This window comes from Ranitomeya variabilis, chromosome 1, assembly GCF_051348905.1.
Source record: "Ranitomeya variabilis isolate aRanVar5 chromosome 1, aRanVar5.hap1, whole genome shotgun sequence".
Lineage (NCBI taxonomy): Eukaryota > Metazoa > Chordata > Amphibia > Anura > Dendrobatidae > Ranitomeya > Ranitomeya variabilis.
Window position 1 is genome coordinate 165,132,501 of NC_135232.1, and position 22,425 is coordinate 165,154,925.

General features: G+C 44.1%; 1 protein-coding gene across 3 annotated transcripts in view; it reads left to right on the forward strand.

Annotated features, from left to right (window-relative positions):
• APC (APC regulator of Wnt signaling pathway) overlaps positions 1 to 22,425 on the forward strand; it is a 170,991-nt gene that overhangs the window by 72,941 nt on the left and 75,625 nt on the right. For 2 of the 3 annotated variants that reach the window (XM_077290378.1, XM_077290389.1), the window contains one exon: positions 16,550 to 16,702. The exons of the other annotated variant lie outside the window; for it this stretch is intronic. In XM_077290378.1, the coding sequence (XP_077146493.1) occupies positions 16,568 to 16,702 (135 nt within the window). In that variant the 5' untranslated portion in view covers positions 16,550 to 16,567. The remainder of the gene's footprint in view (positions 1 to 16,549; positions 16,703 to 22,425) is intronic. 3 annotated transcript variants of the gene reach the window in all.

A 22,425-nucleotide genomic window follows, 5' to 3' on the forward strand; every position in this document is an offset into this window, starting at 1 on the left:
TGTTGTTGGAACATAATTATGACATGGTGGGGATATCTGAAACATGGCTGGATGAGAGCCATGACTGGGCTGTTAACTTGCAGGGCTATAGTCTGTTCAGAAATGACCGCACAGATAAGCGAGGGGGAGGGGTGTGTCTGTATGTAAAATCCACCTTAAAACCCATCCTGCGTGATAATATAGGTGAATCTAATGAAAATGTAGAGTCCCTGTGGGTGGAGATAAGGGGAGGGGGAAAAATAATAAATTACTGATAGGGGTTTGTTATAAATCTCCAAAAATAATGGAAGCAATGGAGAATATCCTCGTAAAGCAAATAGATGAAGCTGCGACTCAAGGAGAAGTCATTATTATGGGGGACTTCAACTACCCTGAAATAGATTGGGGAACAGAAACCTGCAGTTCCAGCAAAGGTAATCGGTTTTTGACAACTATGAGAGACAATTACCTTTCACAACTGGTTCAGGACCCAACAAGAAGGGGGGCACTGCTAGACCTAATATTAACCAACAGGCCAGACCGCATATCAAATATAAGGGTTGGGGGTCACTTGGGGAATAGTGATCACAAAATAATAAGTTTTCAGGTCTCCTTTAATAAGATGTGTAGTAGAGGGGTGACAAGGACACTAAGCTTCAGGAGGGCAAATTTCCAACGGATGAGAGAGGATCTTGGTGCAATTAACTGGGACTATATCCTGAGACATAAAAATACACAAAGAAAATGGGAGACGTTTATTAGCATCCTGGATAGGACCTGTGCACGGTATATACCGTATGGGAATAAACATACTAGAAATAGGAGGAAACCAATATGGCTAAATAGAGCTGTAAGGGGCGCAATAAGTGACAAAAAGAAAGCATTTAGAGAATTAAAGGAAGTAGGTAGTGATGAGGCATTAAATAAATATAGAAAATTAAATAAATTCTGTAAAAAGCAAATCAAGGTAGCAAAGAGTGAGACAGAGAGACTCATTGCCAGAGAGAGCAAAAATAACCCCAAAATATTCTTTAACTACATAAATAGTAAGAAACTAAAAAATGATAGTGTTGGCCCCCTTAAAAATAATCTGGGTGAAATGGTGGATGAGGATGAGGAAAAAGCCAATATGCTAAATGGCTTTTTTTCATCAGTATTTACAAAAGAAAATCCCATGGCAGCCAGTATGACTAGTGATAAAAATTCCCAATTAAATGTTACCTGCTTAACCCAGCAGGAAGTACGGCGGCGTCTAAAAATCACAAAAATTGACAAATCTCCGGGCCCGGATGGGATACACCCCCGAGTACTGCAGGAATTAAGTACAGTCATTGATAGACCATTATTTTTAATCTTTAGAGAGTCCATAATAACAGGGTCTGTACCACAGGACTGGCGTATAGCAAATGTGGTGCCAATATTTAAAAAGGGGACAAAAACTCGGAAATTATAGGCCAGTAAGCTTAACCTCTACTGTGGGTAAAATCCTGGAGGGCATTCTAAGGGATGCTATGCTGGAGTATCTGAAGAGGAATAACCTCATGACCCAGTATCAGCACGGGTTTACTAGGGACCGTTCATGTCAGACTAATATGATCAGCTTCTATGAAGAGGTAAGTTCCGGACTGGACCAAGGGAGCCCAGTGGATGTAGTGTATATGGACTTTTCAAAAGCTTTTGATACGGTGCCACACAAAAGGTTGATACATAAAATGAGAATAATGGGGATAGGGGAAAATATGTGCAAGTGGGTTGAGAGCTGGCTCCGGGATAGGAAACAAAGGGTGGTTATTAATGGAGCACACTCGGACTGGGTCGCGGTTAGTAGTGGGATACCACAGGGGTCAGTATTGGGCCCTCTTCTTTTTAACATATTTATTAATGACCTTGTAGGGGGCATTCAGAGTAGAATTTTAATATTTGCAGATGACACTAAACTCTGCAGGGTAATCAATACAGAGGAGGACAATTTTATATTGCAGGATGATTTATGTAAACTAGAAGCTTGGGCTGATAAATGGCAAATGAGCTTTAATGGGGATAAATGTAAGGTCATGCAATTGGGTAGAAGTAATAAGATGTATAACTATGTGCTTAATTCTAAAACTCTGGGTAAAACTGTCAATGAAAAAGACCTGGGTGTATGGGTGGATGACAAACTCATATTCAGTGGCCAGTGTCAGGCAGCTGCTACAAAGGCAAATAAAATAATGGGATGCATTAAAAGAGGCATAGATGCTCATGAGGAGAACATAATTTTACCTCTATACAAGTCACTAGTGCGACCACACTTAGAATACTGTGCACAGTTCTGGTCTCCGGTGTACAAGAAAGACATAGCTGAACTGGAGCGGGTGCAGAGAAGAGCGACCAAGGTTATTAGAGGACTGGGGGGTCTGCAATACCAAGATATGTTATTACACTTGGGGCTATTTAGTTTGGAAAAACGAAGGCTAAGGGGTGATCTTATGTTAATGTATAAATATATGAGGGGACAGTACAAAGACCTTTCTGATGATCTTTTTAATCATAGACCGGTGACAGGGACAAGGGGGCATCCTCTACGTCTGGAGGAAAAAAGGTTTAAGCATAATAACAGACGCGGATTCTTTACTGTAAGAGCAGTGAGACTATGGAACTGTCTGCCGTATGATGTTGTAATGAGTGATTCATTAATTAAATTTAAGAGGGGACTGGATGCCTTTCTGGAAAAGTATAATGTTACAGGGTATATACACTAGATTCCTTGATAAGGCGTTGATCCAGGGAACTAGTCTGATTGCCGTATGTGGGGTCGGGAAGGAATTTTTTTCCCCATGGTGGAGCTTACTCTTTGCCACATGGGTTTTTTTTGCCTTCCCCTGGATCAACATGTTAGGGCATGTTAGGTTAGGCTATGGGTTGAACTAGATGGACTTAAAGTCTTCCTTCAACCTTAATAACTATGTAACTATGTAAGGTAATAATCCCTTAGGAAAAGCTTTACTGGTGGTAGAGGATTTAGGCAGAGAGAGCAGAGTGGAAAAAAGGGGATCATTGGTAGTAAGTGGGTACTGTACCTTTAAGTGGTGCTGACACTCCAGAAGAGCAGAATAATTCCATAGGTGTTGGATTGGAGATATATGGATAACTCTTGTTTTTTTTTTAAGCTGGTTTGCTCCTTAATAATTTTTGATGTGTATATTATCCCTTCTCCCTGCATTGGTAGAAATTCACATGATTTTCTGTATTTAACACATGTTACACCATCATATTACTGTGTTCCCTAAAATGGTTGCTTTTTTTGCACTGTTGTCCCATTTTGAAGTTTGCCAATGACATCTGGTTGATCCAGATGATGCATGGGAGAAGGTTATGTGGTCAGATGAGACCAAAGTAGAACTTTTTGGTATCAACTCCACTCGGCGTGTTTGGAGTAAAAACGTGGATGAGTACAACCCCAAAAACAGTGTTCCAACTGTGTAGCATGGTGGTGGAAACATCATACTTCGGGGGTACTTTTCTGCAAAGGGGACATGACGGCTGCACCATACTGAAGGGAGGATGGATGGCGTCATGTATTGCAAGATTTTGCCCATTGAAGATGGGTCAGGGCTGGGTCTTCCAGCATGACAATGACGTGAGCCTCAGATCCAGGGAAACTAAGGAGTGGCTCAGTAAGACCCCTTTCACACATCAGTTTTTTGCCATCAGTCGCAATGTGTCGAATTTTGAAAAAAAAACCCGGATCCAGCGACTGATGCCGCCGGATCCGTTTTTTTTTTCTCATAGACTTGTATTAGAGACGGATGACCTCGCGTTTCATCCGTCGTTCTCCGGATCCGTAGAAAATTGTCTGTGCGGCGGGCAGAGACAACGGACAAAGTAATGTTTTTTGTGTCCTTCGTGGAGAGATGGGAAACCAGTTGGTGAGAAGGTGCACAGGACGGTTTGGTCATGCCTAGGATGTATAGAGGGCTTCATTTGCATAGTTGACTAAAGTAAAATTTCTTGCAAACAAAGAAACAGATTAAAACACTACAGTAAAGGTATAACTTTTATTAGGTTATGACCCCTATAGAGGTGTTGTGCTTGGTTTGAACAGATGCTATGTTCTTTAATGATATTCAATTATCATTGATTATTCACCATTTTATTTCTCTATTTGAAGCGATTTTTGTTTAATATTAGTTATTGTCCCCTGTTGGGATATCTTCTTCCACAGGAGCAGTTCGGAATATAATAAACGGGTTATAATCAGTGTTTCTGGGTCCAGCGCTGAGTCTCTGCTGCTGTTCCCAATGTCTGTCGTTGTGGCACAGACGCCACTTTGACAGCCAGTCGGTAACCTCACCGGCACTGAGCGAGTGGTGCGTCCTGCCTACACTGGCACAGCCACGGAGCTCATTGACTGGCTGCTGCGCTGTCAGATGGCATCATCGCCAGAGATTGGGAACAGCAGTGGCATAGACTGACCGGTGGACGTGCAACGGTGAGTACAGCCGTTTGTAATTTTTTTTTTATACAAAACTTCACTCAAAGAATATTTCCTGAAGGAGAATAACCCTATTTTTCCTGTTAACTAGTCGGGTTCCCTTTCTCTTGTCCATCATTAGAGCGTAGACTTGTCGCATGCCCCTTTCATACTTCTATTGCTCGCTGTCTCGTTATTATGAAGGAGTACCCTTAGATCTGGATATGGACTCTTGACTACTACGGGACACCCCATTCAGTGTAGAGCGTAGACTTGTCACGTGTCCCGTGACCCTTTCATACATATTGGTGCTCACTGTCTTGCTATTGTGAAGGATTACCCTTAGATCTGGTTATGGACTCCTGGCTACTACGGGCTGCCCCATCCAGTGTAGAACGTAGACTTGTCACGTGCCCCTTTCATGCATACTAATGTTCGCTGCCTCTTTATCGTGAAGGAGTACCCTTAGATCTGGATGTGGACTCCCAGCTACTACTGTCCACCCCATTCAGTGTAGAGCGTAGATTTGTCTCGTGCCCCGTGCCTCTTTCATACATATTGGTGCTCACTGTCTTGCTATTGTGAAGGAGTACCCTTAAGCCATGTGCACACGTTCAGTATTTTTCACGTTTTTCGTTATAAAAACGTGATAAAAACGCGAAAAAAACGCTTACATATGCCTCCTATTATTTACAGTGTATTCCGCATTTCTTGTGCAAATGTTGCATTTTTTTCTGCGAAAAAATCGCACCGCGGAAAAAAAAGCAACATGTTCATAAAATTTGCGGAATTGCGGAGATTCCGCACAACTAGGAATGCATTGATTTGCTTACTTTCCGCATGTGGCTATGCCCACCATGCGGGAAGTAAGCAGATCATGTGCGGTTGGTACCCAGGGTGGAGGAGAGGAGACTTTCCTCCACGGACTGGGCACCATATAATTGGTAAAAAAAAAAAAAGAATTAAAATAAAAAATAGTCATATACTCACCTTCGATGACCCCCGGAGTCTTCCCGCCTCTCATCGGTGCACGCTTCTGTTCCTATAGATGGTGTGTGTGAAGGACCTGCGATAACGTCGCGGTCACGTGACCGCGACGTCATCGAAGGTCCTGCACACACACACCATCTATAGGAACGGACGCCGCTGAGGAGATCGGCTGTCTGCAGGTGAGTATAACCATTTTTTTTTTATTTTTTTTTTATTATTTTTAAACATTCTATCTTTTACTATTGATGCTGCATAGGCAGCATCTATAGTAAAAAGTTGGTCACACTTGTCAAACACTATGTTTGACAAGTGTGACCAACCTGTCAGTCAGTTTTCCAAGCAATGCTACAGATCGCTTGGAAAACTTTAGCATTCTGCAAGCTAATTTTGCTTGCAAAATGCTAAAAAAAAAAAAACGCGAAAAAAACGGGAAAAAAACGCAAAAAAAAAAAATGCGGATTTCTTGCAGAAAATTTCCGGTTTTCTTCAGGAAATTTCTGCAAGAAATCCTGACGTGTGCACATACCCTTAGATCTGGTTATGGACTCCCGACTACTACATGCCGCCCCATCCAGTGTAGAGCGTAGACTTGTCACGTGCCCCTTTCATACATACTAATGCTCGTGGTCTCTTTATTGTGAAGGAGTACTTTTAGATCTGGATGTGGACTCCCGGCTACTACATGCCGCCCCATCCAGTGTAGAGTGTAGACTTGTCACGTGCCCCCGTGACCCTTTCATATATATTGGTGCTCGCTATCTTGCTATTGTGAAGGAGTACCCTTAGACCTGGATGTGGACTCCCAACTACTACGGGCCGCCCAATCCAGTGTAGAGCGTAGACTTGTCCCGTGCCCCTTTCATACATACTAATGCTCGCGGTCTCGTCATTGTGAAGGAGTACCCTTAGACCTGGATGTGGACTCCTGGCTACTACCGGACGTTCATCCAGTTTTTCCCCTCATAATGTCTGACAGTCATTTCCTGTTCACATCGCTGGCTGTCATGTCTGATGGACGCGGATCGCGGTGGTGGACACAGGAAGTGGGAATGTTTGTATCATAAAAATAGCTGCCCAGATTACAGGACACAGTAGTCGTGTTGTCCTGGTTTCATCTCTGCAGAATAGTTTTTGTTCCTTCCTAGGCTAAAGGCTATACCGAATGGCTTTTTTTGGGAAAAAGAAACAAAGACCAAGTCTATTTTTTCTTTACCCCCCCCCCCCCCCCCTGCTGTTTTAGCTACAGCATGAAGTCAGTAGCCGCTATACAATGACCAGGGGTCAACTCACAGACACCACCTATAGAGACCAGAAAGGCCATACACTAGGTGTATTCACCAAGGATCCCACAATTAGAATTGAATGATAACGTGTCCGTACTGCACATGAGCATATTCAAGAAGCTGGTAAAAAGAAAAAAAAAACAACAATTTTATGTGTTCTGTACAACCATATGAAGAATCCCCATCCTGCGGCCTAATGATTAGCTTTAAGCAAAGATTTACCGTTATCTCTGTTGCATTTAGTAACTGCATATTTATTTTTTATCTTACTTTTATATCACCATTAATTCCACACAAACCTGGTCATCGCTGTCCCCATTGGGGCTCACAATATAATTTCCCTATCAGTATGTGTTTGGAGTGTGAGAGGAGACCCCGGAGTATCTGGAGGAAACCCACCCAAATGTGGGAGTACATACAAACTCCTTGCAGATGTTGTCCTTGGTGGGATATAATCCCAGGACCCCAGCTCTGGACAAGTCTTCTAGTGATATTTTTATAGTGTTTTTTTGTACATATATCTGGTTTTCTGTTGATCACATCTTTAGTTTAGCACATGTTTTCAGTGTACATGTGACAAGTATCTGATTGTGTAATTCTCAGTATTGGTGCTGAGCCATCCGGAGTATTACTTATGTATACTCCATGGTAAGTGCCTTATGGTGGCATCCTTGCTGCATTTGCACCCCTTTTTATGATCTTTTCTCATTTTTGGTCTATTACAGAGGATGGCCACTTTAAGAATTTTCTTTCCTTTAATGCATGGATTCGGGCGAAAAATCATTTTTTGCAATGGTTTCATAGTAGCACTTTTTTTTTTCTTTTGCAGGCTTCTTGTTTTCCTGCCCATACAACTTTGATGTGTTCAGTGGTCATGAGTCAGCTGAGAGTAGCTCTGAAAATACAGATAAGAGTTACAAACCCTGTCATAAGGGGCTGACTGATGGATTCTGAGTTAACTCATTCTGCGGTGCAACATTTTTAATTAAACCTGATTTAACCTTAATTAAATCTATTTAGGTAACCGAAAATAATGATGAACATGAATAACCCCTTTGACTACCTTCAGAATGTCTAATAAGGGTATGTGCACACGATCCGGAGTTGCTGCGGATTGGACCCTGTGTACTTGTGCAGCGGCCAGCTGTGACAGCATAGTGGATGGGATTTCAAGAAATGCGTCCATAGTCACTTTGCATATACCATAATCCTCCCAATCAAGCGGATTTTGTGTAAAGGTACCCTTACACTAAACGACTTACCAACGATCACGACCAGCGATGCGATCGTTGGTAAGTCGTTGTGTGGTCGCTGGGGAGCTGTCACACAGAGAGCTCTCTCCAGCGACCAACGATCAGGGGAACGACTTCGGCATCGTTGAAAACTGTCTTCAACGATGCCGAAGTCCCCCTGCAGCACCCGGGTAACCAGGGTAAACATCGGGTTACTAAGCGCAGGGCCGCGCTTAGTAACCCGATATTTACCCTGGTTACAAGTGAACACATCGCTGTATCAGCGTCACACACCGATCCAGCGATGACAGCGGGTGATCAGCGACGAAATAAAGTTCTGGACTTCTGGCTCCGACCAGCGATATCACAGCGGGATCCAGATCGCTGCTGCGTGTCAAACACAACGAGATCGCTATCCAGGACGCTGCAACGTCACGGATCGTCGTCGTTCTCGCTGCAAAGTCGTTTAGTGTGAAGGTACCTTTAACCTTACCTCAAAGTGAACATTCTGGGTTGGGCCAGATGCATTACTGGTGGGATCAGAGTGCGATCACAGGCGGGCTCGGGGCAGGATTTACACATCCTTATCCCCCCCCAATAGAAATGTTGGTAAGTATGCCGAGAGATCCATTCTTCTCCTGTCTCTATCAAAGACACCTGTACTTTGTATCTCCCCACCTTTACTGTAGATTGTAAGCTCTCACGAGCAGGGTCGTCGTATTTTGTTTTATTCTGCTTTATTACTGTATTGTTAACATTGTGACCTATGACTGTTGTGTTTGAAACTGTTAAACTGTAAAGCGCTGCGGAATATGTTGGCGCTATATAAATAAAGATTATTATTATTATTATTATTATTATTAAAGGCCTCCTCTGCCCCAGAAATGCTAAGTCTAAGGCATGTGATCCCTTTAAGACTTTTTTATATATATACTTAACTCATCCCCTGCCGCCTGAGTTCATTACCACCTCGGCTTCAGATACACATGTAGTGCCACAAATAGTCCCTGCAGCAAGAGGGATAGACATCTGTTTCCTGCGGATCTGGGAAGCAGCTGCAGGCATAAAATCCTAGCAAATTCAGTATATATTTCCTTCTTTTCTTCAGTTCTTGAGCCTTATTCACAGCTGATAATGACCAGAAGTATAATTTTTTTTTTTTACGATGGTCTCAAGAAAAAAATGGAATTATTGGACAGTTGGAACCATCCGGTCTTATTTAACTGCACCAGTTCTAGAGAAAATGGCATGCACTCAGTGGGTAATTAGTTAGGTGCTGGCTGAACGTGGAAGTAATCCAGTCAAAGTCATATATTGAAGAAGACAGCCGCACTCAGGTTTTGAATTTTTGAATGCATAACAAGAGCAAAAGTTTATTCCAGTCACCAAAATATGAAGGCAATTTTAGAGAAGGTCTCCGTAGTAGGTTTACAGTGAGTAACGTTTCGACCCCCTAATGGGTCTTTATCATATCTCACTTAAGAGAAAATAGGAGAAACGGAGATGTAATGAAGAAGAAATCTGAAGAGCTTCCCAGTACGGGCTATAATCAATATTCGTAGGGATCCGGTATGGCACGGAAGGGGTATGTCCCTGAGAATGCTGGGAAAACTGGAGCGGGCACGTCAAATTGCCTTCATATTGTGGTGACTAGAATAAACTTTTGCTCTTGTTATGCATTCAAAAATTCTAAACCTGAGTGTGGCTGTCTTCTTCAATATATTTATTTAATTGCACCAATTTTAATTGATTTTGGACACCTTTGCAATCCGTCTCCCAAGTCCCAACTCCTCAGCAATTGCTCGTTTGTCAGATTTGAGGGCCATCTTTGTTTCTCCACCACATGGCCTTGTAATCTTCTTCTGCGTCACCTTATAATGTCATCACATCAGAAGAAGTCACCGTAAATATCCTGGGGGGGGGGGGGTGCTTAAAGTGTAAAATCCGGATTGAGAGGCCCCTGCTGTGATTGTCGCCGAGGGAGGGTGTGTGTTTGGTCTCTGACATAAGGCAGACTATACAGAATCCAGTAACTCTTAGATTATGCGATTTCTGTGAGTGGGTCTTGCCGTTCCCCATAACACAGAGGTGAAGGATGTGAATTGTGTCTAAGTTACTGGAAGGTCTACACACACAGCATTTTGGGTTTCGGTTTTGTGGTGCATTTCTTTCTTCTTTTTTCCTTCAAGACCCCGCATACACTAGATGTACTTTTGAGATGTTTTCCCAGTATCCTTCTTTATTCGGCTGAATGGCGTTATATGGTGAAAACAAAGTATAACTTCTTGATCACTGGACCCACTCTGATCGGCTGGTCCCCCGTTACACTGCAGATGCAGTTCACATGCCGGCCATCAGTCCATTCATTCTCTATGGGGCTTTTTCTGGCAGACCCATAAAGCATGGAAGGAGCCATAGGTGGGCGTCCATTTTGCCTACTCATTTTGTAATGGGGGTAAAAATTCCTCAGAAGTGCCAATTGCTATGGATCTCGGCCGTGGCAGTCAGCGAGTTATCGCCTATGCTGAGGTTTTCACTGGACAACACTTTTGTTTTTCTTCAGCCATAAAGAATGCTGTAACATAGAAAAAGCATTCTGACCTGCCCTGATTGCGCACTCTGTACTTTCTGATTGGTACAGATGGACATGTGACCACAGCAGCCAGTGATTGGCTGCAGAGGTCACATGTCATCCTGAATGAGAAGTGCAGGGACATCAGGAATAGGCACAGTGGTGGGGATCGGTAAGGTGAAAATGACCCCCCAACAAATTAGTGCAGCGAAAAATGGTTGTAAAAACAAAAAATACAATTTTATAGTTTTTCCACAAAAGTTTTAAAATTACCGTAAAAAACTAGTATATGGTGGAGGAGCTGGCGTTCTCTGCAATCCTGCCTGTGATCTGCTCTCCTCTCCGTGCTCGGGTGAGTGTGATCAATACTGCAGCATCATGGGCGCCTCGGGGAAGTGATCGATAGCGTCCTCCGCAGCCCGCATGGCGATTACACCGTCAGCACAGCTCTCTGAGCACAGAACAATGGCCGCCTCCTGCCTGTACAGTGAGTGCCGAGGACTGCAGCAGACAGCAGCTTCCCTGCCTAGCACATGACGAATGCTTTCTGCCAAGTGTGAGCTTTCTATTTTTGCCTCTGGCTATAGAGCGCAGTAGTCTACATGGCTTCTTTGCTCCGTGCAGCAGGAGGGCAGCCTGCTCTGTCAGTCGCTGATAATACGCAGAATCATCTGGCCCAGAATATCTGCAGCCCTCCCTGAGCGCCCTGTCACTCCACATTGCCTATGGCTGGCTCGCATTGTTCACGGGCTTTACATATACAGGAACTGACAAAGAATTTTGGCATCGACATGAAGAGTATCTTTAGCTTGTTTAAAATACTTAACATTTACAAAGGATGTGCAGAAGTGGAAAACATTTCAGCCCGTGCCATACAGTGACTCAGCCCCGAGTATTAAATCCAGATCTCACGGCTACCTATCCAAGAAGCAATAATAGGGGCTTCTATCTGCCAGAAGAGCCCTTGGAAAGAGGGGGCTCTCGTCCATTGGACCCTCATCTGGGAGAGCTGCTAACACTCACTGTCCTGCACTGTCACATGGGCCATTGATATGAATGGCTGGCAGATTTCCTGCAGTGCACGGCCAGCGGCTTCTCCCCCAGGAGCTGGGGGTTGGATATCAGCGATGGTTCTCTGATATCAGCAGTGGTTCTTGGATATCGGCAGTGGTTCTCTGATATCCGCAGTGGTTCTCTGATATCAGCGATGGTTCTCTGATATCGCCAGTGGTTCTCTGATATCGGCGGCGGTTCTCTGATATCGGCGGCGGTTCTCTGATATCGGCGGCGGTTCTCTGATATCGGCGGCGGTTCTCTGATATCCTCGGCGGTTCTCTGATATCCTCGGCGGTTCTCTGATATCCTCGGCGGTTCTCTGATATCCGCGGCGGTTCTCTGATATCCGCGGCGGTTCTCTGATATCCGCGGCGGTTCTCTGATATCCGCAGTGGTTCTGTGTTTCTATTGTGTGCACATAACAGATCTGCTCCACAACAGATGCAAACCGCACCAGAAAACCCCACTGACTATAATGGGGACCTTTTTGGTTTTCTTTATGGTATCCGTTATTTTACTAGAGCATAATGTAGCATTGTGACTTTGTGATGAGATAAGCAGCAGAAAAATTCTACAGAATAACACATTTTGTGAATGTATTGCACATTCACCACAGATTTCCCCTGTGTGCATTGGAAGGGTAAAATCCTGCCGCTATTCCTCCACATAATGAGCACGCCGCTGGATTGCGCTTATGTCGAAATGCTGTTTTCTAACCCTTCTACTCTAATTTCCTGCAGATCCCGAAATTGACAGGTTTGGCCAACTTTAATGTGTGTTGGGGCCTTTAGATGTCTGAATGTTGGTTTTGGTCACTGTCTCGTAACAGAAATCTTTAAAGGGGTTTTTGCATCTTTCTTTAGGAGTGTACCCAGTTTCTTGCTTATCGGGGGAGAGGGTAAAGGGGGCAGCCCTCCTGACAACTGGCAGCTTGGACAGTCGCATGGCTGCAGTGCTGGACTGTGTGCTCTCCTCTCCCGTGCTACAAGCAGACGTACCTTTACCATTGCAGCATTGGGGGATCACCGGGTACTGAAGCTTCATAGCCGCACTTACAAGCTCTATAGTAAGTGCTGTGCTCCTCACCTAGGAAAGCCGCCACCTCTGATGGGTTACAACCACTGCTGCAGTCTAGGCAACAAGCAGTAAACCAAAAAAATAAAAAAATCCCTCTTTTTCTTGGGAAAGTTAGTATGTTGCTTGTTTTTACATACACTTTGCAATTTTACCCCTTTGAAGAAGTTGAGGCAGCCCCTTCAGGTTATGATCAGAAAATGCTGTTCCCAGAAAAGCAGTCGTTTTGGTCTTTAGCGTAATCATCATTCTCATGAGGTCACGTCCAGCTTATCCAGTAAGCGAGCTAAAAATGCCCAGAAGAGCACATCGTGGGGAATGTAGCCAATGTGACTACTGGCCCTTCACAAGTGTCTGCGGTATGATCACTCAGCAACGCATTGCGGTAGATTTTCTTTCTAAAATGTTTTTGCAGCCACTTGATCACCTATGATGCGTATTTGGCTCCTGCGCCCATCCTGTGGACAGAGCAGGATATAAATAGTAGTGTGGAAATAATCTACGATCAGAACCTAGAGCTGGGGGCATTCGCTAGGTATTATAACGAATGGAGATGACTGAAAAAACCAACGGCAGTGATGGCCCCTACACGCTTTGGGCGAGATTTTTCTATATTGCGTGGAAATGGGGTCGTATATTTTCATAACAGCCAATAGGATTCCACCACTTAATTTTAGAGGCTCACTACAGTCCTGCTCATAATTATGGGCACCCATGAGGTGTAAGTACATAATGTGGAATATCTCCTTAAAAAGATACTTCTGTTACTGTGTAGTGGCTGCCCTCCCCAGATTGATGAGAGCATTCCCAACTTGGAGGAACCCTGTAGGACAACCTCTGTAAGAAGCCCCCAGACTGAGGAACCTCCATACAGCAGCCCTCATTTCGGCTTTCTAGAACAATATACATGTGATTTGGGAGATAGATGAATTTATAAGCAACTTTTTTTTCATCAGAATCCTCCACTAAGGCTACTTTCACACTAGCGTCGGTACGGGCCCGTCGCAATGCGTCGGGCCGACGTACCGACGCAACCTGTGAAATTTCTGCAAGACGTGGGCAGCGGATGCAGTTTTACAACGCATCCGCTGCCCATTCTGCAGTCCAGGGAGGAGGGGGCGGAGTTTCGGCCACGCATGCGCGGTCGAAAATGGCGGACGCGACGCACAAAAAAAAGTTACATGGAACTTTTTTTGTGCTGACGGTCCGCCAAAACACGACGCATCCGTCGCACGACGGATGCGACGTGTGGCAATGCGTTGCTAATGCAAGTGTATGGAGAAAAACCGCATCCTGTGGGCAACTTTGCAGGATGCGTTTTTTCTCCAAAACGACGCATTGCGACGTGCGTCACACGACGCTAATGTGAAAGTAGCCTAAAGGTATGGGCAGAATGGCGCTGTCATCCTGATTTCATACGTACCTTTAGTGTAAAAATCTGCAGCCTGGTTTTTGTTAATTCATCATGATAAATTTCGATTTCCTCAGTGCTTCAAGCGGGACCCGATTGTCTAACTCAATGACTAGCCAAGATTTCATCCTGCGCATTCGCCACCTCCAGCGCCATTATCCTGAAGATCACCAGAGGTCGATATGTGCATGCGCCTGCACCATTGTCATGAAGACCGCCACCAGCAAGAGCACCGCCCGCCGCTAAGAGGCACCAGCCCAAAATTTAAGTGAATGCAACAGAGTAAGCAGATGGGCTGTGACAGAGCCCTATAACCAAAGACCCTACCTACAGGCCCGCCCCAAAGCACCGAGGAAACCAAATTGTATCATGTCTTAAAGAAAACCAGGCTGCAGATTATTACACTACAGCTATGTTTGAAATCAGTGTGACGGCGCCATTCCGCCCATACCTTGAGTTTTACATGGATGATCCTGCTGACAGGTTCTCTTTAAGCTTGTCAGCTTTGCTTGGTCAGAATTTCAGTGGTTCTTTCCCCCTATAAATGAGCACAGTTTCTAGCACTGCGTCTGATTTTGGGTGAAATGCCATGTATGAATGAACATGCAGTTAATCCAGAATCCTATAATCAGTAGATGAGGCGGCTGACACTGGCTCTCATAAAGCCTCTTGTGTCCGCTAAAAGACTGTTTGCAAAGGGAATAATCCACATAAGAGCCAGTAGTATATAATGGGGAGACGCCATTTCACCTTGGAGTTGTCAGTTGCCATGAATATAAAGTTTGTTTTTTACATGTCTTAAATATTGCTGTCCTGAATCTGACATGTTTTTTCCTCCCTGCTGCTCGTTTTCCCTGTATGTAAATCTAGTCTTATTAGCCAATATGTTGTGTTCCCCATCTCCTCTTCTCTGTGGGCGTCCTGAGGACTATGCCTCCTTGACTAACAAATCTAGATGACTTTACAGTGTAGTGTGAGCAACAAAACTAAACCTGCACCAGAATTGCGAGAACTGCAACATTTACACCAAGGAAATAAAATGGCGTACTTCTGGCAAGTGACAGGTCCCCGTTATGTGTTACTGGGCTTCACCATGGCGGAGGACGGCGTGTGAGGCGGAGGACGGCGTGTGAGGCGGAGGACGGCGTGTGAGGCGGAGGACGGCGTGTGAGGCGGAGGATGCCGTGTGAGGCGGAGGATGCCGTGTGAGGCAGAGCAGCAGCCATCCAGAATTTTTATTCCAATACTAAACCTCCTAAATCCGTCTTTATTCTGCAGCCATGTAACCCTTGTTTTTTCACTGTGCCCTGATTTTCAGAGGATTGCACGCCACTGATAAAAGCTTTTGGGATTATTTAGCACAGTGCTTTTAAATTACAGATTTTAAGCTGTCGTCTGAAGCAGGTAATTTCAAGTCACATGTCAGCCGTGGCCTACTTACTTCTACATGCCCGGTTAACCCCCAAAATGGTCACAAGTCTTCCGATGAGCCCTTTTCCTGAATGGGATTTCAAATTATTGTAAATTCTATCAAATCTGTAAAGTAAAGAACAATAATTTAGCAATTATGCATTTATTCTGATTTATGTGAGCACATTTTTTTCCCTTTCAGTTATTGTTATGCTCATACACTGCTATCCCTCCTTGTCCCATTTTAGCTTTGGATCCAGTACTTTAAGGTGGCTGACAGTGCAGGTGCACACAAAAATACTCCAGTATACTGAAAACTGGAGTGCTTCCCCGCGGCGTGCTTCCTTTATGAGGATGCTATTATACAAGCATTATAATTTTTGTGTCATATGATGTAATAGTTCAGAGAACTGATATATTATAAGATAATTTTTAAGTACGACCACCTATTCTAATGACTAGTTGCACCCCCCTTTTTTTTTTTTTTGTACCAGCATATGAGATATGTCCTGGGAAAGGGTTCCTGTTGCGTTTTATGGAGGTGGCCCTATCAGATTTCACATTTCTTTGACAACTCTGTAAATTGTAGGAAGGGGCACTTGGCATTCCCTGAGGGCACACGCCGGGGCCTGATCTCCACATACAGTAGATGGAGGGCCAGCTGGTGGCAAATCCTGTCAATATGCAGTAAATGTTCCAGATGTGGATATCACTATCTTATGGAATACCTGGGCAAAGGATGTCACATAAGTATACGGTATATATTCTATATCTACAGTAGTTCTAAATCGTTCTGGTCGCCACCTTATATAGGTAACTGTTCACACTAGTTCTGTTGTTTGTTGTTTTTTTATTGATTTCCACCAGATGTATAGACTATTCCTTTTTGGCGCAGTAACGCCTACTTGTGATCGGGATACTGCGGATCTGGCAGTGTCCGTCACTGTGTAGTACTTTTTAGCATGTTTATAAACGGGAATACTTTGTCCATGAGGCCTTCCACTTGTATCTAACAATCGCCTCCTGTTCCTATATATGACCGTCGTTTCTCTGTGCTTCAGTAGTTACTTTGCCCTTTCTCCTCTCCAGGCCTGGGGGTAGCCCAGCATGGCTGCGGCTTCGTATGACCAGCTGTTAAAGCAAGTGGAGGTGCTGAAAATGGAGAACACAAACCTTCGACAGGAACTAGAGGATAATTCCAATCACCTTACAAAACTAGAGACTGAAGCGTCCAACATGAAGGTATGAAGATCAGCAAAGGTCCCGTTCTCTGCAGCCAGTATGTGTGCGGCCAGAAACGCTACTCTCACAATAGACCACAATCCTCCTGTCCAGGAGAGCGATCGATCAGGAGTTAAATTTTAATAAGCTCAATAAGTCATTCATTTGTCCCACAAGACCAGAGACTGGAGGACATGATGCATTTTCCGGGTCATGTGTTAGATAGGATGATGAACCTTTTCCAGTGCTGGGTCTTATTTTTGTGATAAGCTAAATGGATCCTAGTTGGTATAAGAATATAAAGAATATTAAAGGAAATCTGTCACCAGGTTTTTGCTATGTAGTCTGAACATTCAAGAATAACGGTGTACCATAAATCAGGTATAACATAAATATTGTCTTTAAAAACAGTACACTTTATTAGTAATATAGTATATAGTATTTAAGTGACCAAACACACACACCAATGGTGTAAATTACAAAAAAAGGGCTAGTAGTATGAACTCGGGATAAACGCGGACAAAAATAGTTTAGTCACCAATACTGCCCTAAATGTAGTCCCTACAATTGATCCTACCTGACCGCGGAGTTTGGCACACTAAAAGTATTGCAGATGGCGCCCCCGCTCAGCGATGGATGGCCCTGCTAGGCCCTCAATAGACCCTAATGATATTTGTGCAGATTATAATCACTACTAGATGGTGGCCCGATTCTAACGCATCGGGTATTCTAGAATATGCATGTCCACGTAGTATATTGCACAGCCCACGTAGTATATTGCACAGCCCACGTAGTATATTGCACAGCCCACGTAGTATATTGCACAGCCCACGTAGTATATTGCACAGCCCACGTAGTATATTGCCCAGCCACGTAGTATATTGCCCAGCCCACGTAGTATATTGCCCAGCCACGTAGTATACAGCAGAGCCACGTAGTATATTGCACAGTGACGTAGTATACAGCACAGAGCCACGTAGTATATTGGCCAGTCACGTAGTATATTGCCCAGCTACGTAGTATATTGGCCAGTCACGTAGTATATTGCCCAGCTACGTAGTATATTGCCCAGCTACGTAGTATATTGGCCAGTCACGTAGTATATTGCCCAGCTACGTAGTATATTGGCCAGTCACGTAGTATATTGCCCAGCTACGTAGTATATTGGCCAGTCACGTAGTATATTGCCCAGTCACGTAGTATATTGCCCAGTCACGTAGTATATTGCCCAGCTACGTAGTATATTGCCCAGTCACGTAGTATATTGCACAGTGACGTAGTATACAGCACAGAGCCACGTAGTATATTGGCCAGTCACGTAGTATATTGCCCAGCTACGTAGTATATTGCCCAGCTACGTAGTATATTGCCCAGCCACGTATGTCACAGGTTAAAAAATAAAAAATAAACATATACTCACCTTCCGAGGGCCCCTTGTAGTTCTGTCGCCTGTGTGCTGTGCAGGCGGCAGCTTCCGGTCCCAGGGTGTGATGACGTCGCGGTCACATGACCGTGACGTCATGGCAGGTCCTTGTCGCAGACCATCCTTAGCACCGAAACCTGCCGCTTGCATGGAGCGGTCACCGGAGCGTCGTGAGGAGCGGGAAAGGCGGCGGATGGTGAGTATATAATGAATTTTTTTATTTTTTTATTTTTAACATTAGATATTTTTACTATTGACGCTGCATAGGCAGCATCAATAGTAAAAACTTGGTCACACAGGGTTAATAGCGGCGGTAACGGAGTGAGTTACCCGCGGCATAATGCGGTCCGTTACCGCTGGCATTAACCCTGTGTGAGCGGTGACTGCGGGGAGCATGGAGCGGGCACTGACTGCAGGGGAGTAGGGAGGGACTAATCGGACTGTGGCCGTCGCTGATTGGTCGCGGCAGCCATGACAGGCAGCTGGCGAGACCAATCAGCGACTTGAATTCCATGACAGACAGAGGCCGCGACCAATGAATATCCGTGACAGACAGACAGAAAGACAGACAGAAGGACAGACAGAAAGACGGAAGTGACCCTTAGACAATTATATATATAGATATACAAAAAGCCATGCTGGTCATAAGTAAATAGAACGGTTCAATGGACATGGAACTATACTGCAAACACAAACTATATGCGCAAAATGTACAAAGAACCATCAGCTATGTCAATGACTGCTCAGACCCCAGCATGGATCTCATCTATCCGCATAGGTGGCCATTGAGGTAATGAAATGCTTATCTCCTGTCTGTGTCAGCAATGTGGTTATTGGGTAAAATAGATTTGATGATACCGACCCATGATAAACACAGTGCTTGAAAAACATGGTGTTAATCAAAGAGCACCCATGGGTGTGAAATGTACTCAATCATCCAGATATTGTGCCTCGATGCATGTCCTCCTGCGCAGAAGACGTGGGGTGTTCATGGGTGTGCGCGGGCACATGTGCGTTAGCCGGTGGCACACACTCGTCTGCGTAGTTGTATGGCTCTCATGTTTGTACGCAGACGCACCCGCATGCGTGGTGGCCGGTATGATACCTCTTATGCCTGTGCCCACTTTATGCATATAAGCACATAATCACATGCAGGAGCATATAGAGGACATAATGTAAACTGAAGTGCAACCATTAGTGACCACTGACGATGTGACGTCATCAGTCAGGCCATATTGCACCTGGGGCTGTCTGAGGACTCTTCACCGCACTCTCATGTGAAGCTGAAGTGGGCATCTGCTATATTTCTCATCTGGAGGGCGACTTGCCTACATCAGGCTGCTCTCAGATAAGTTAGCAAAAACCTGTTGACATTCCCTTTAATTAAAAAATGACCTGCATCCATCTCCTGTCATTAGCGTCTTGCAGGGATCCTGTAGCCAAGAAGCGTTCGCTGATCGGCTGCAGCCTTCACATTTTGCCCAAACAGGAAGAGAGAAGATTCTTGCTGTTCTTCTTCCATAAAGAGCACAATAGAAATGGCAATATAGAAGAAATGCCCAGCAGACCCCTGTTCTCCTGAATGCACAGCATTGTATTTTCCTATTGCTTATAATCTTTGGGATCATGGATAACGTAATGATCCCTGAGGGAGCAACCCCAGGGACCCTCAGCATTCTGAGAGCAGCGCCCTGTAGAGCCTCATCTTGAGTGGGAAGGAAACATTTGTGGATTAATAAACGACGCAGAAGAAATTATGAGAATCCCATGTACAACAAGCTGTAGTTTTGTGTTTTTTTTGTTTTGTTTATTTTTTTATATAATAAACCCGCAAAACTACGGCTCCTTGTATATGGGATTCTCCTCATTTCTTCAGCAGAGTTTATTAATCCACACTTTTCCTTCTCTGGTGACCTGTGGATCTGCAGCAGCTGATTGCTCACAAAGTGTTGTGATACACAACTCTATCAGGTTGGCATATCCTGTTTTAACTCTTTGTTTACTGTTGGATAAGGCCATATTGCACTTATTTGGTTCCCAGCTCTCCTACCATCATCTTGAATGGAGCGGATGTGACCTCTGATTCATTCATTGTCTATGTGACTTGAGGAAATAGTGGTTGGCTGTTTGACAGTCCCGTAGAAAATGAGGCGGAGGTCAAGCATGTGCACTTCTGCTCTATACAAGGCTGGGCCCTGCTGAACCTCCTTTTTTGGATCCAGAGCGCCATCCTGTGGAGTGTTTGGGGGCCCCAGTGATCAGTAAGCTACTTCCTATGCTGTGGGGGGAATTACCCCTTTAACTCATAATGAAGTATACAGGATTAGAATGTAGTTTGCTTATATGGTGTGAGGACGGCAAGGCCAAGCTGATATTTTGCTCTAGGCCCTCTGATGTGATATTAATGTAGTTGTTTTGTGACTGCTTCCTTATTATTGGCACTTGACATCCGGATTTAATTAAATCGAACACAATATCCCAATATAATGAAGTGGTAATTGGCGATTTGCACTGTTTTTTTCTCTCTGTTCCACTTATCCAACCTCGTGGACACACAGTTCACTTCCTTCTCCCCCAGATAAATATGTATTGACCATCTTCTCTTCTGTGATCCTTTGGGATGTGTGTTAATGAGCAGGGAACATGTGTTTTGTGTGCTATCTGCGTAATTAAAGGTGTTCACCATCCCTGTTTGTTTTGCATTTTCTCCCCCATCCTCCCCCAAAAAAATACAACCAACAAGCTGAGAAATTAATCCAATAAGGACCACATAAATTAAACTTAGGGCATGTGGTAGTGACACTTGTATGGAGCATGTACTACACAGCCAGCTTAGGCCTGTAACAGCAGCGGCCGAAGCTTGTCCCAATTGCTGCTGTTTCACCACTTACCGTAAATGCCGCTGGCAATTCCTGACAGCGGCATTTAAATGTTGTCATTTCACCATCCCCCACAGCGCAATCATGTGGGGCTCATGGCTTGTTATGGCAGCCTGCAACCTGCTGAAGCCCCCTATCAATGCCATCTTGGTTCTCCTATGAAGCTTAGCCACAAACTGAGCTTCAAAGGGGAACCGTGATTTTGCTACTTACTGCAATACTGTGGTATTGTGTATATAGTGTAAACAATCAAATGATCCCAGGTTCCCCTAAGGAGACTAAAAAAAGGAGCAAAGCAGTTTGTGCGCCAAAATTGTATCAATAAGAATGTCAGGTCAGTGGGCAAAAGGCAAGCCTCACACACATCTATTGCTGGAAAATAAAAAAAAAAGTTGCAAATCTCAGAAAATGGCGATACAAACCAAATTTGTTTTATAATTGCAAAATTCTTTCTTTTTTTGCCATTGAATCTTTTTTGTTTTTTATTGAAATTCTTTTAAATTTGTTATCACCATACTTGAACTGACCATAATGAATTCTGTAAAAGCAAACACTGGTAGAATGCCGTTTTACAGCACTTGAAATGTCTTTCCCTTATTTTTTTTTTTTTTTTTTTTACAACTACAACTTGCCCCACAAAACACTAGTCCTCATATTACTATGTTGATGGAAAAAATAAAAAAAAGTGTGGCTCTTGGAAAAATGTGTAAAATATTAATGCACATAAAATAGGAAATGGGGTAAAAAAATGTAAAAAAATCCCCACCCTCCCCTTACTGATACATGGGCATGTGACCACTCCGACCAATCAGTGACTGACTGGGTGCAGTGATCACATGCCGGTCCGGCCCGGGGTGGGAGCAGTGATGTATGGAATATGATGTATTGTGTGTGTCACTGCTGACCAGTCTTTGAGAAAGCCCCTTTAATGCTGCAGCGTTTCCCTTTTCTTGCAGTTATGAATGCGCTCGTTCCTGTGTTTCCAGGCAGTTGCTTTGCTCTGCTTTGTGTAATTGGTTATTGACTGGTGCCCAGGCGTGGTGTTAGTGGTCAATAGTCACGTGTGTAGTCCTTCTTGTGCGATAGACGATCAATCGTGAGACCGTGGTCACATATTAGGACGCACAACGCCACTCATTATCTCCGATGTGAATTAGATCGTCTAGTCCTAGAAATCCACTTAAATAATAGAGGAGGAAGGCAGAATGTCCTACCGCAAATCATTAGTGCTAATTTGTTTTTGTCTTGTTCAACAACAATGAATAGATTCGCTGCAGTAAGTAAATAAGTAATAACATTTGTAAATCACACCGGATACTCAGCTGATATAATTTTTATCGAAAATGCGTAAAAACCCTCTTACCGCGGCAAGGTGTAGCCAATCCTTGTATTGGCGTGGCTCCCCTTTTGGACTGTGCGTCTTGTCTGTATAGCTTTCCATA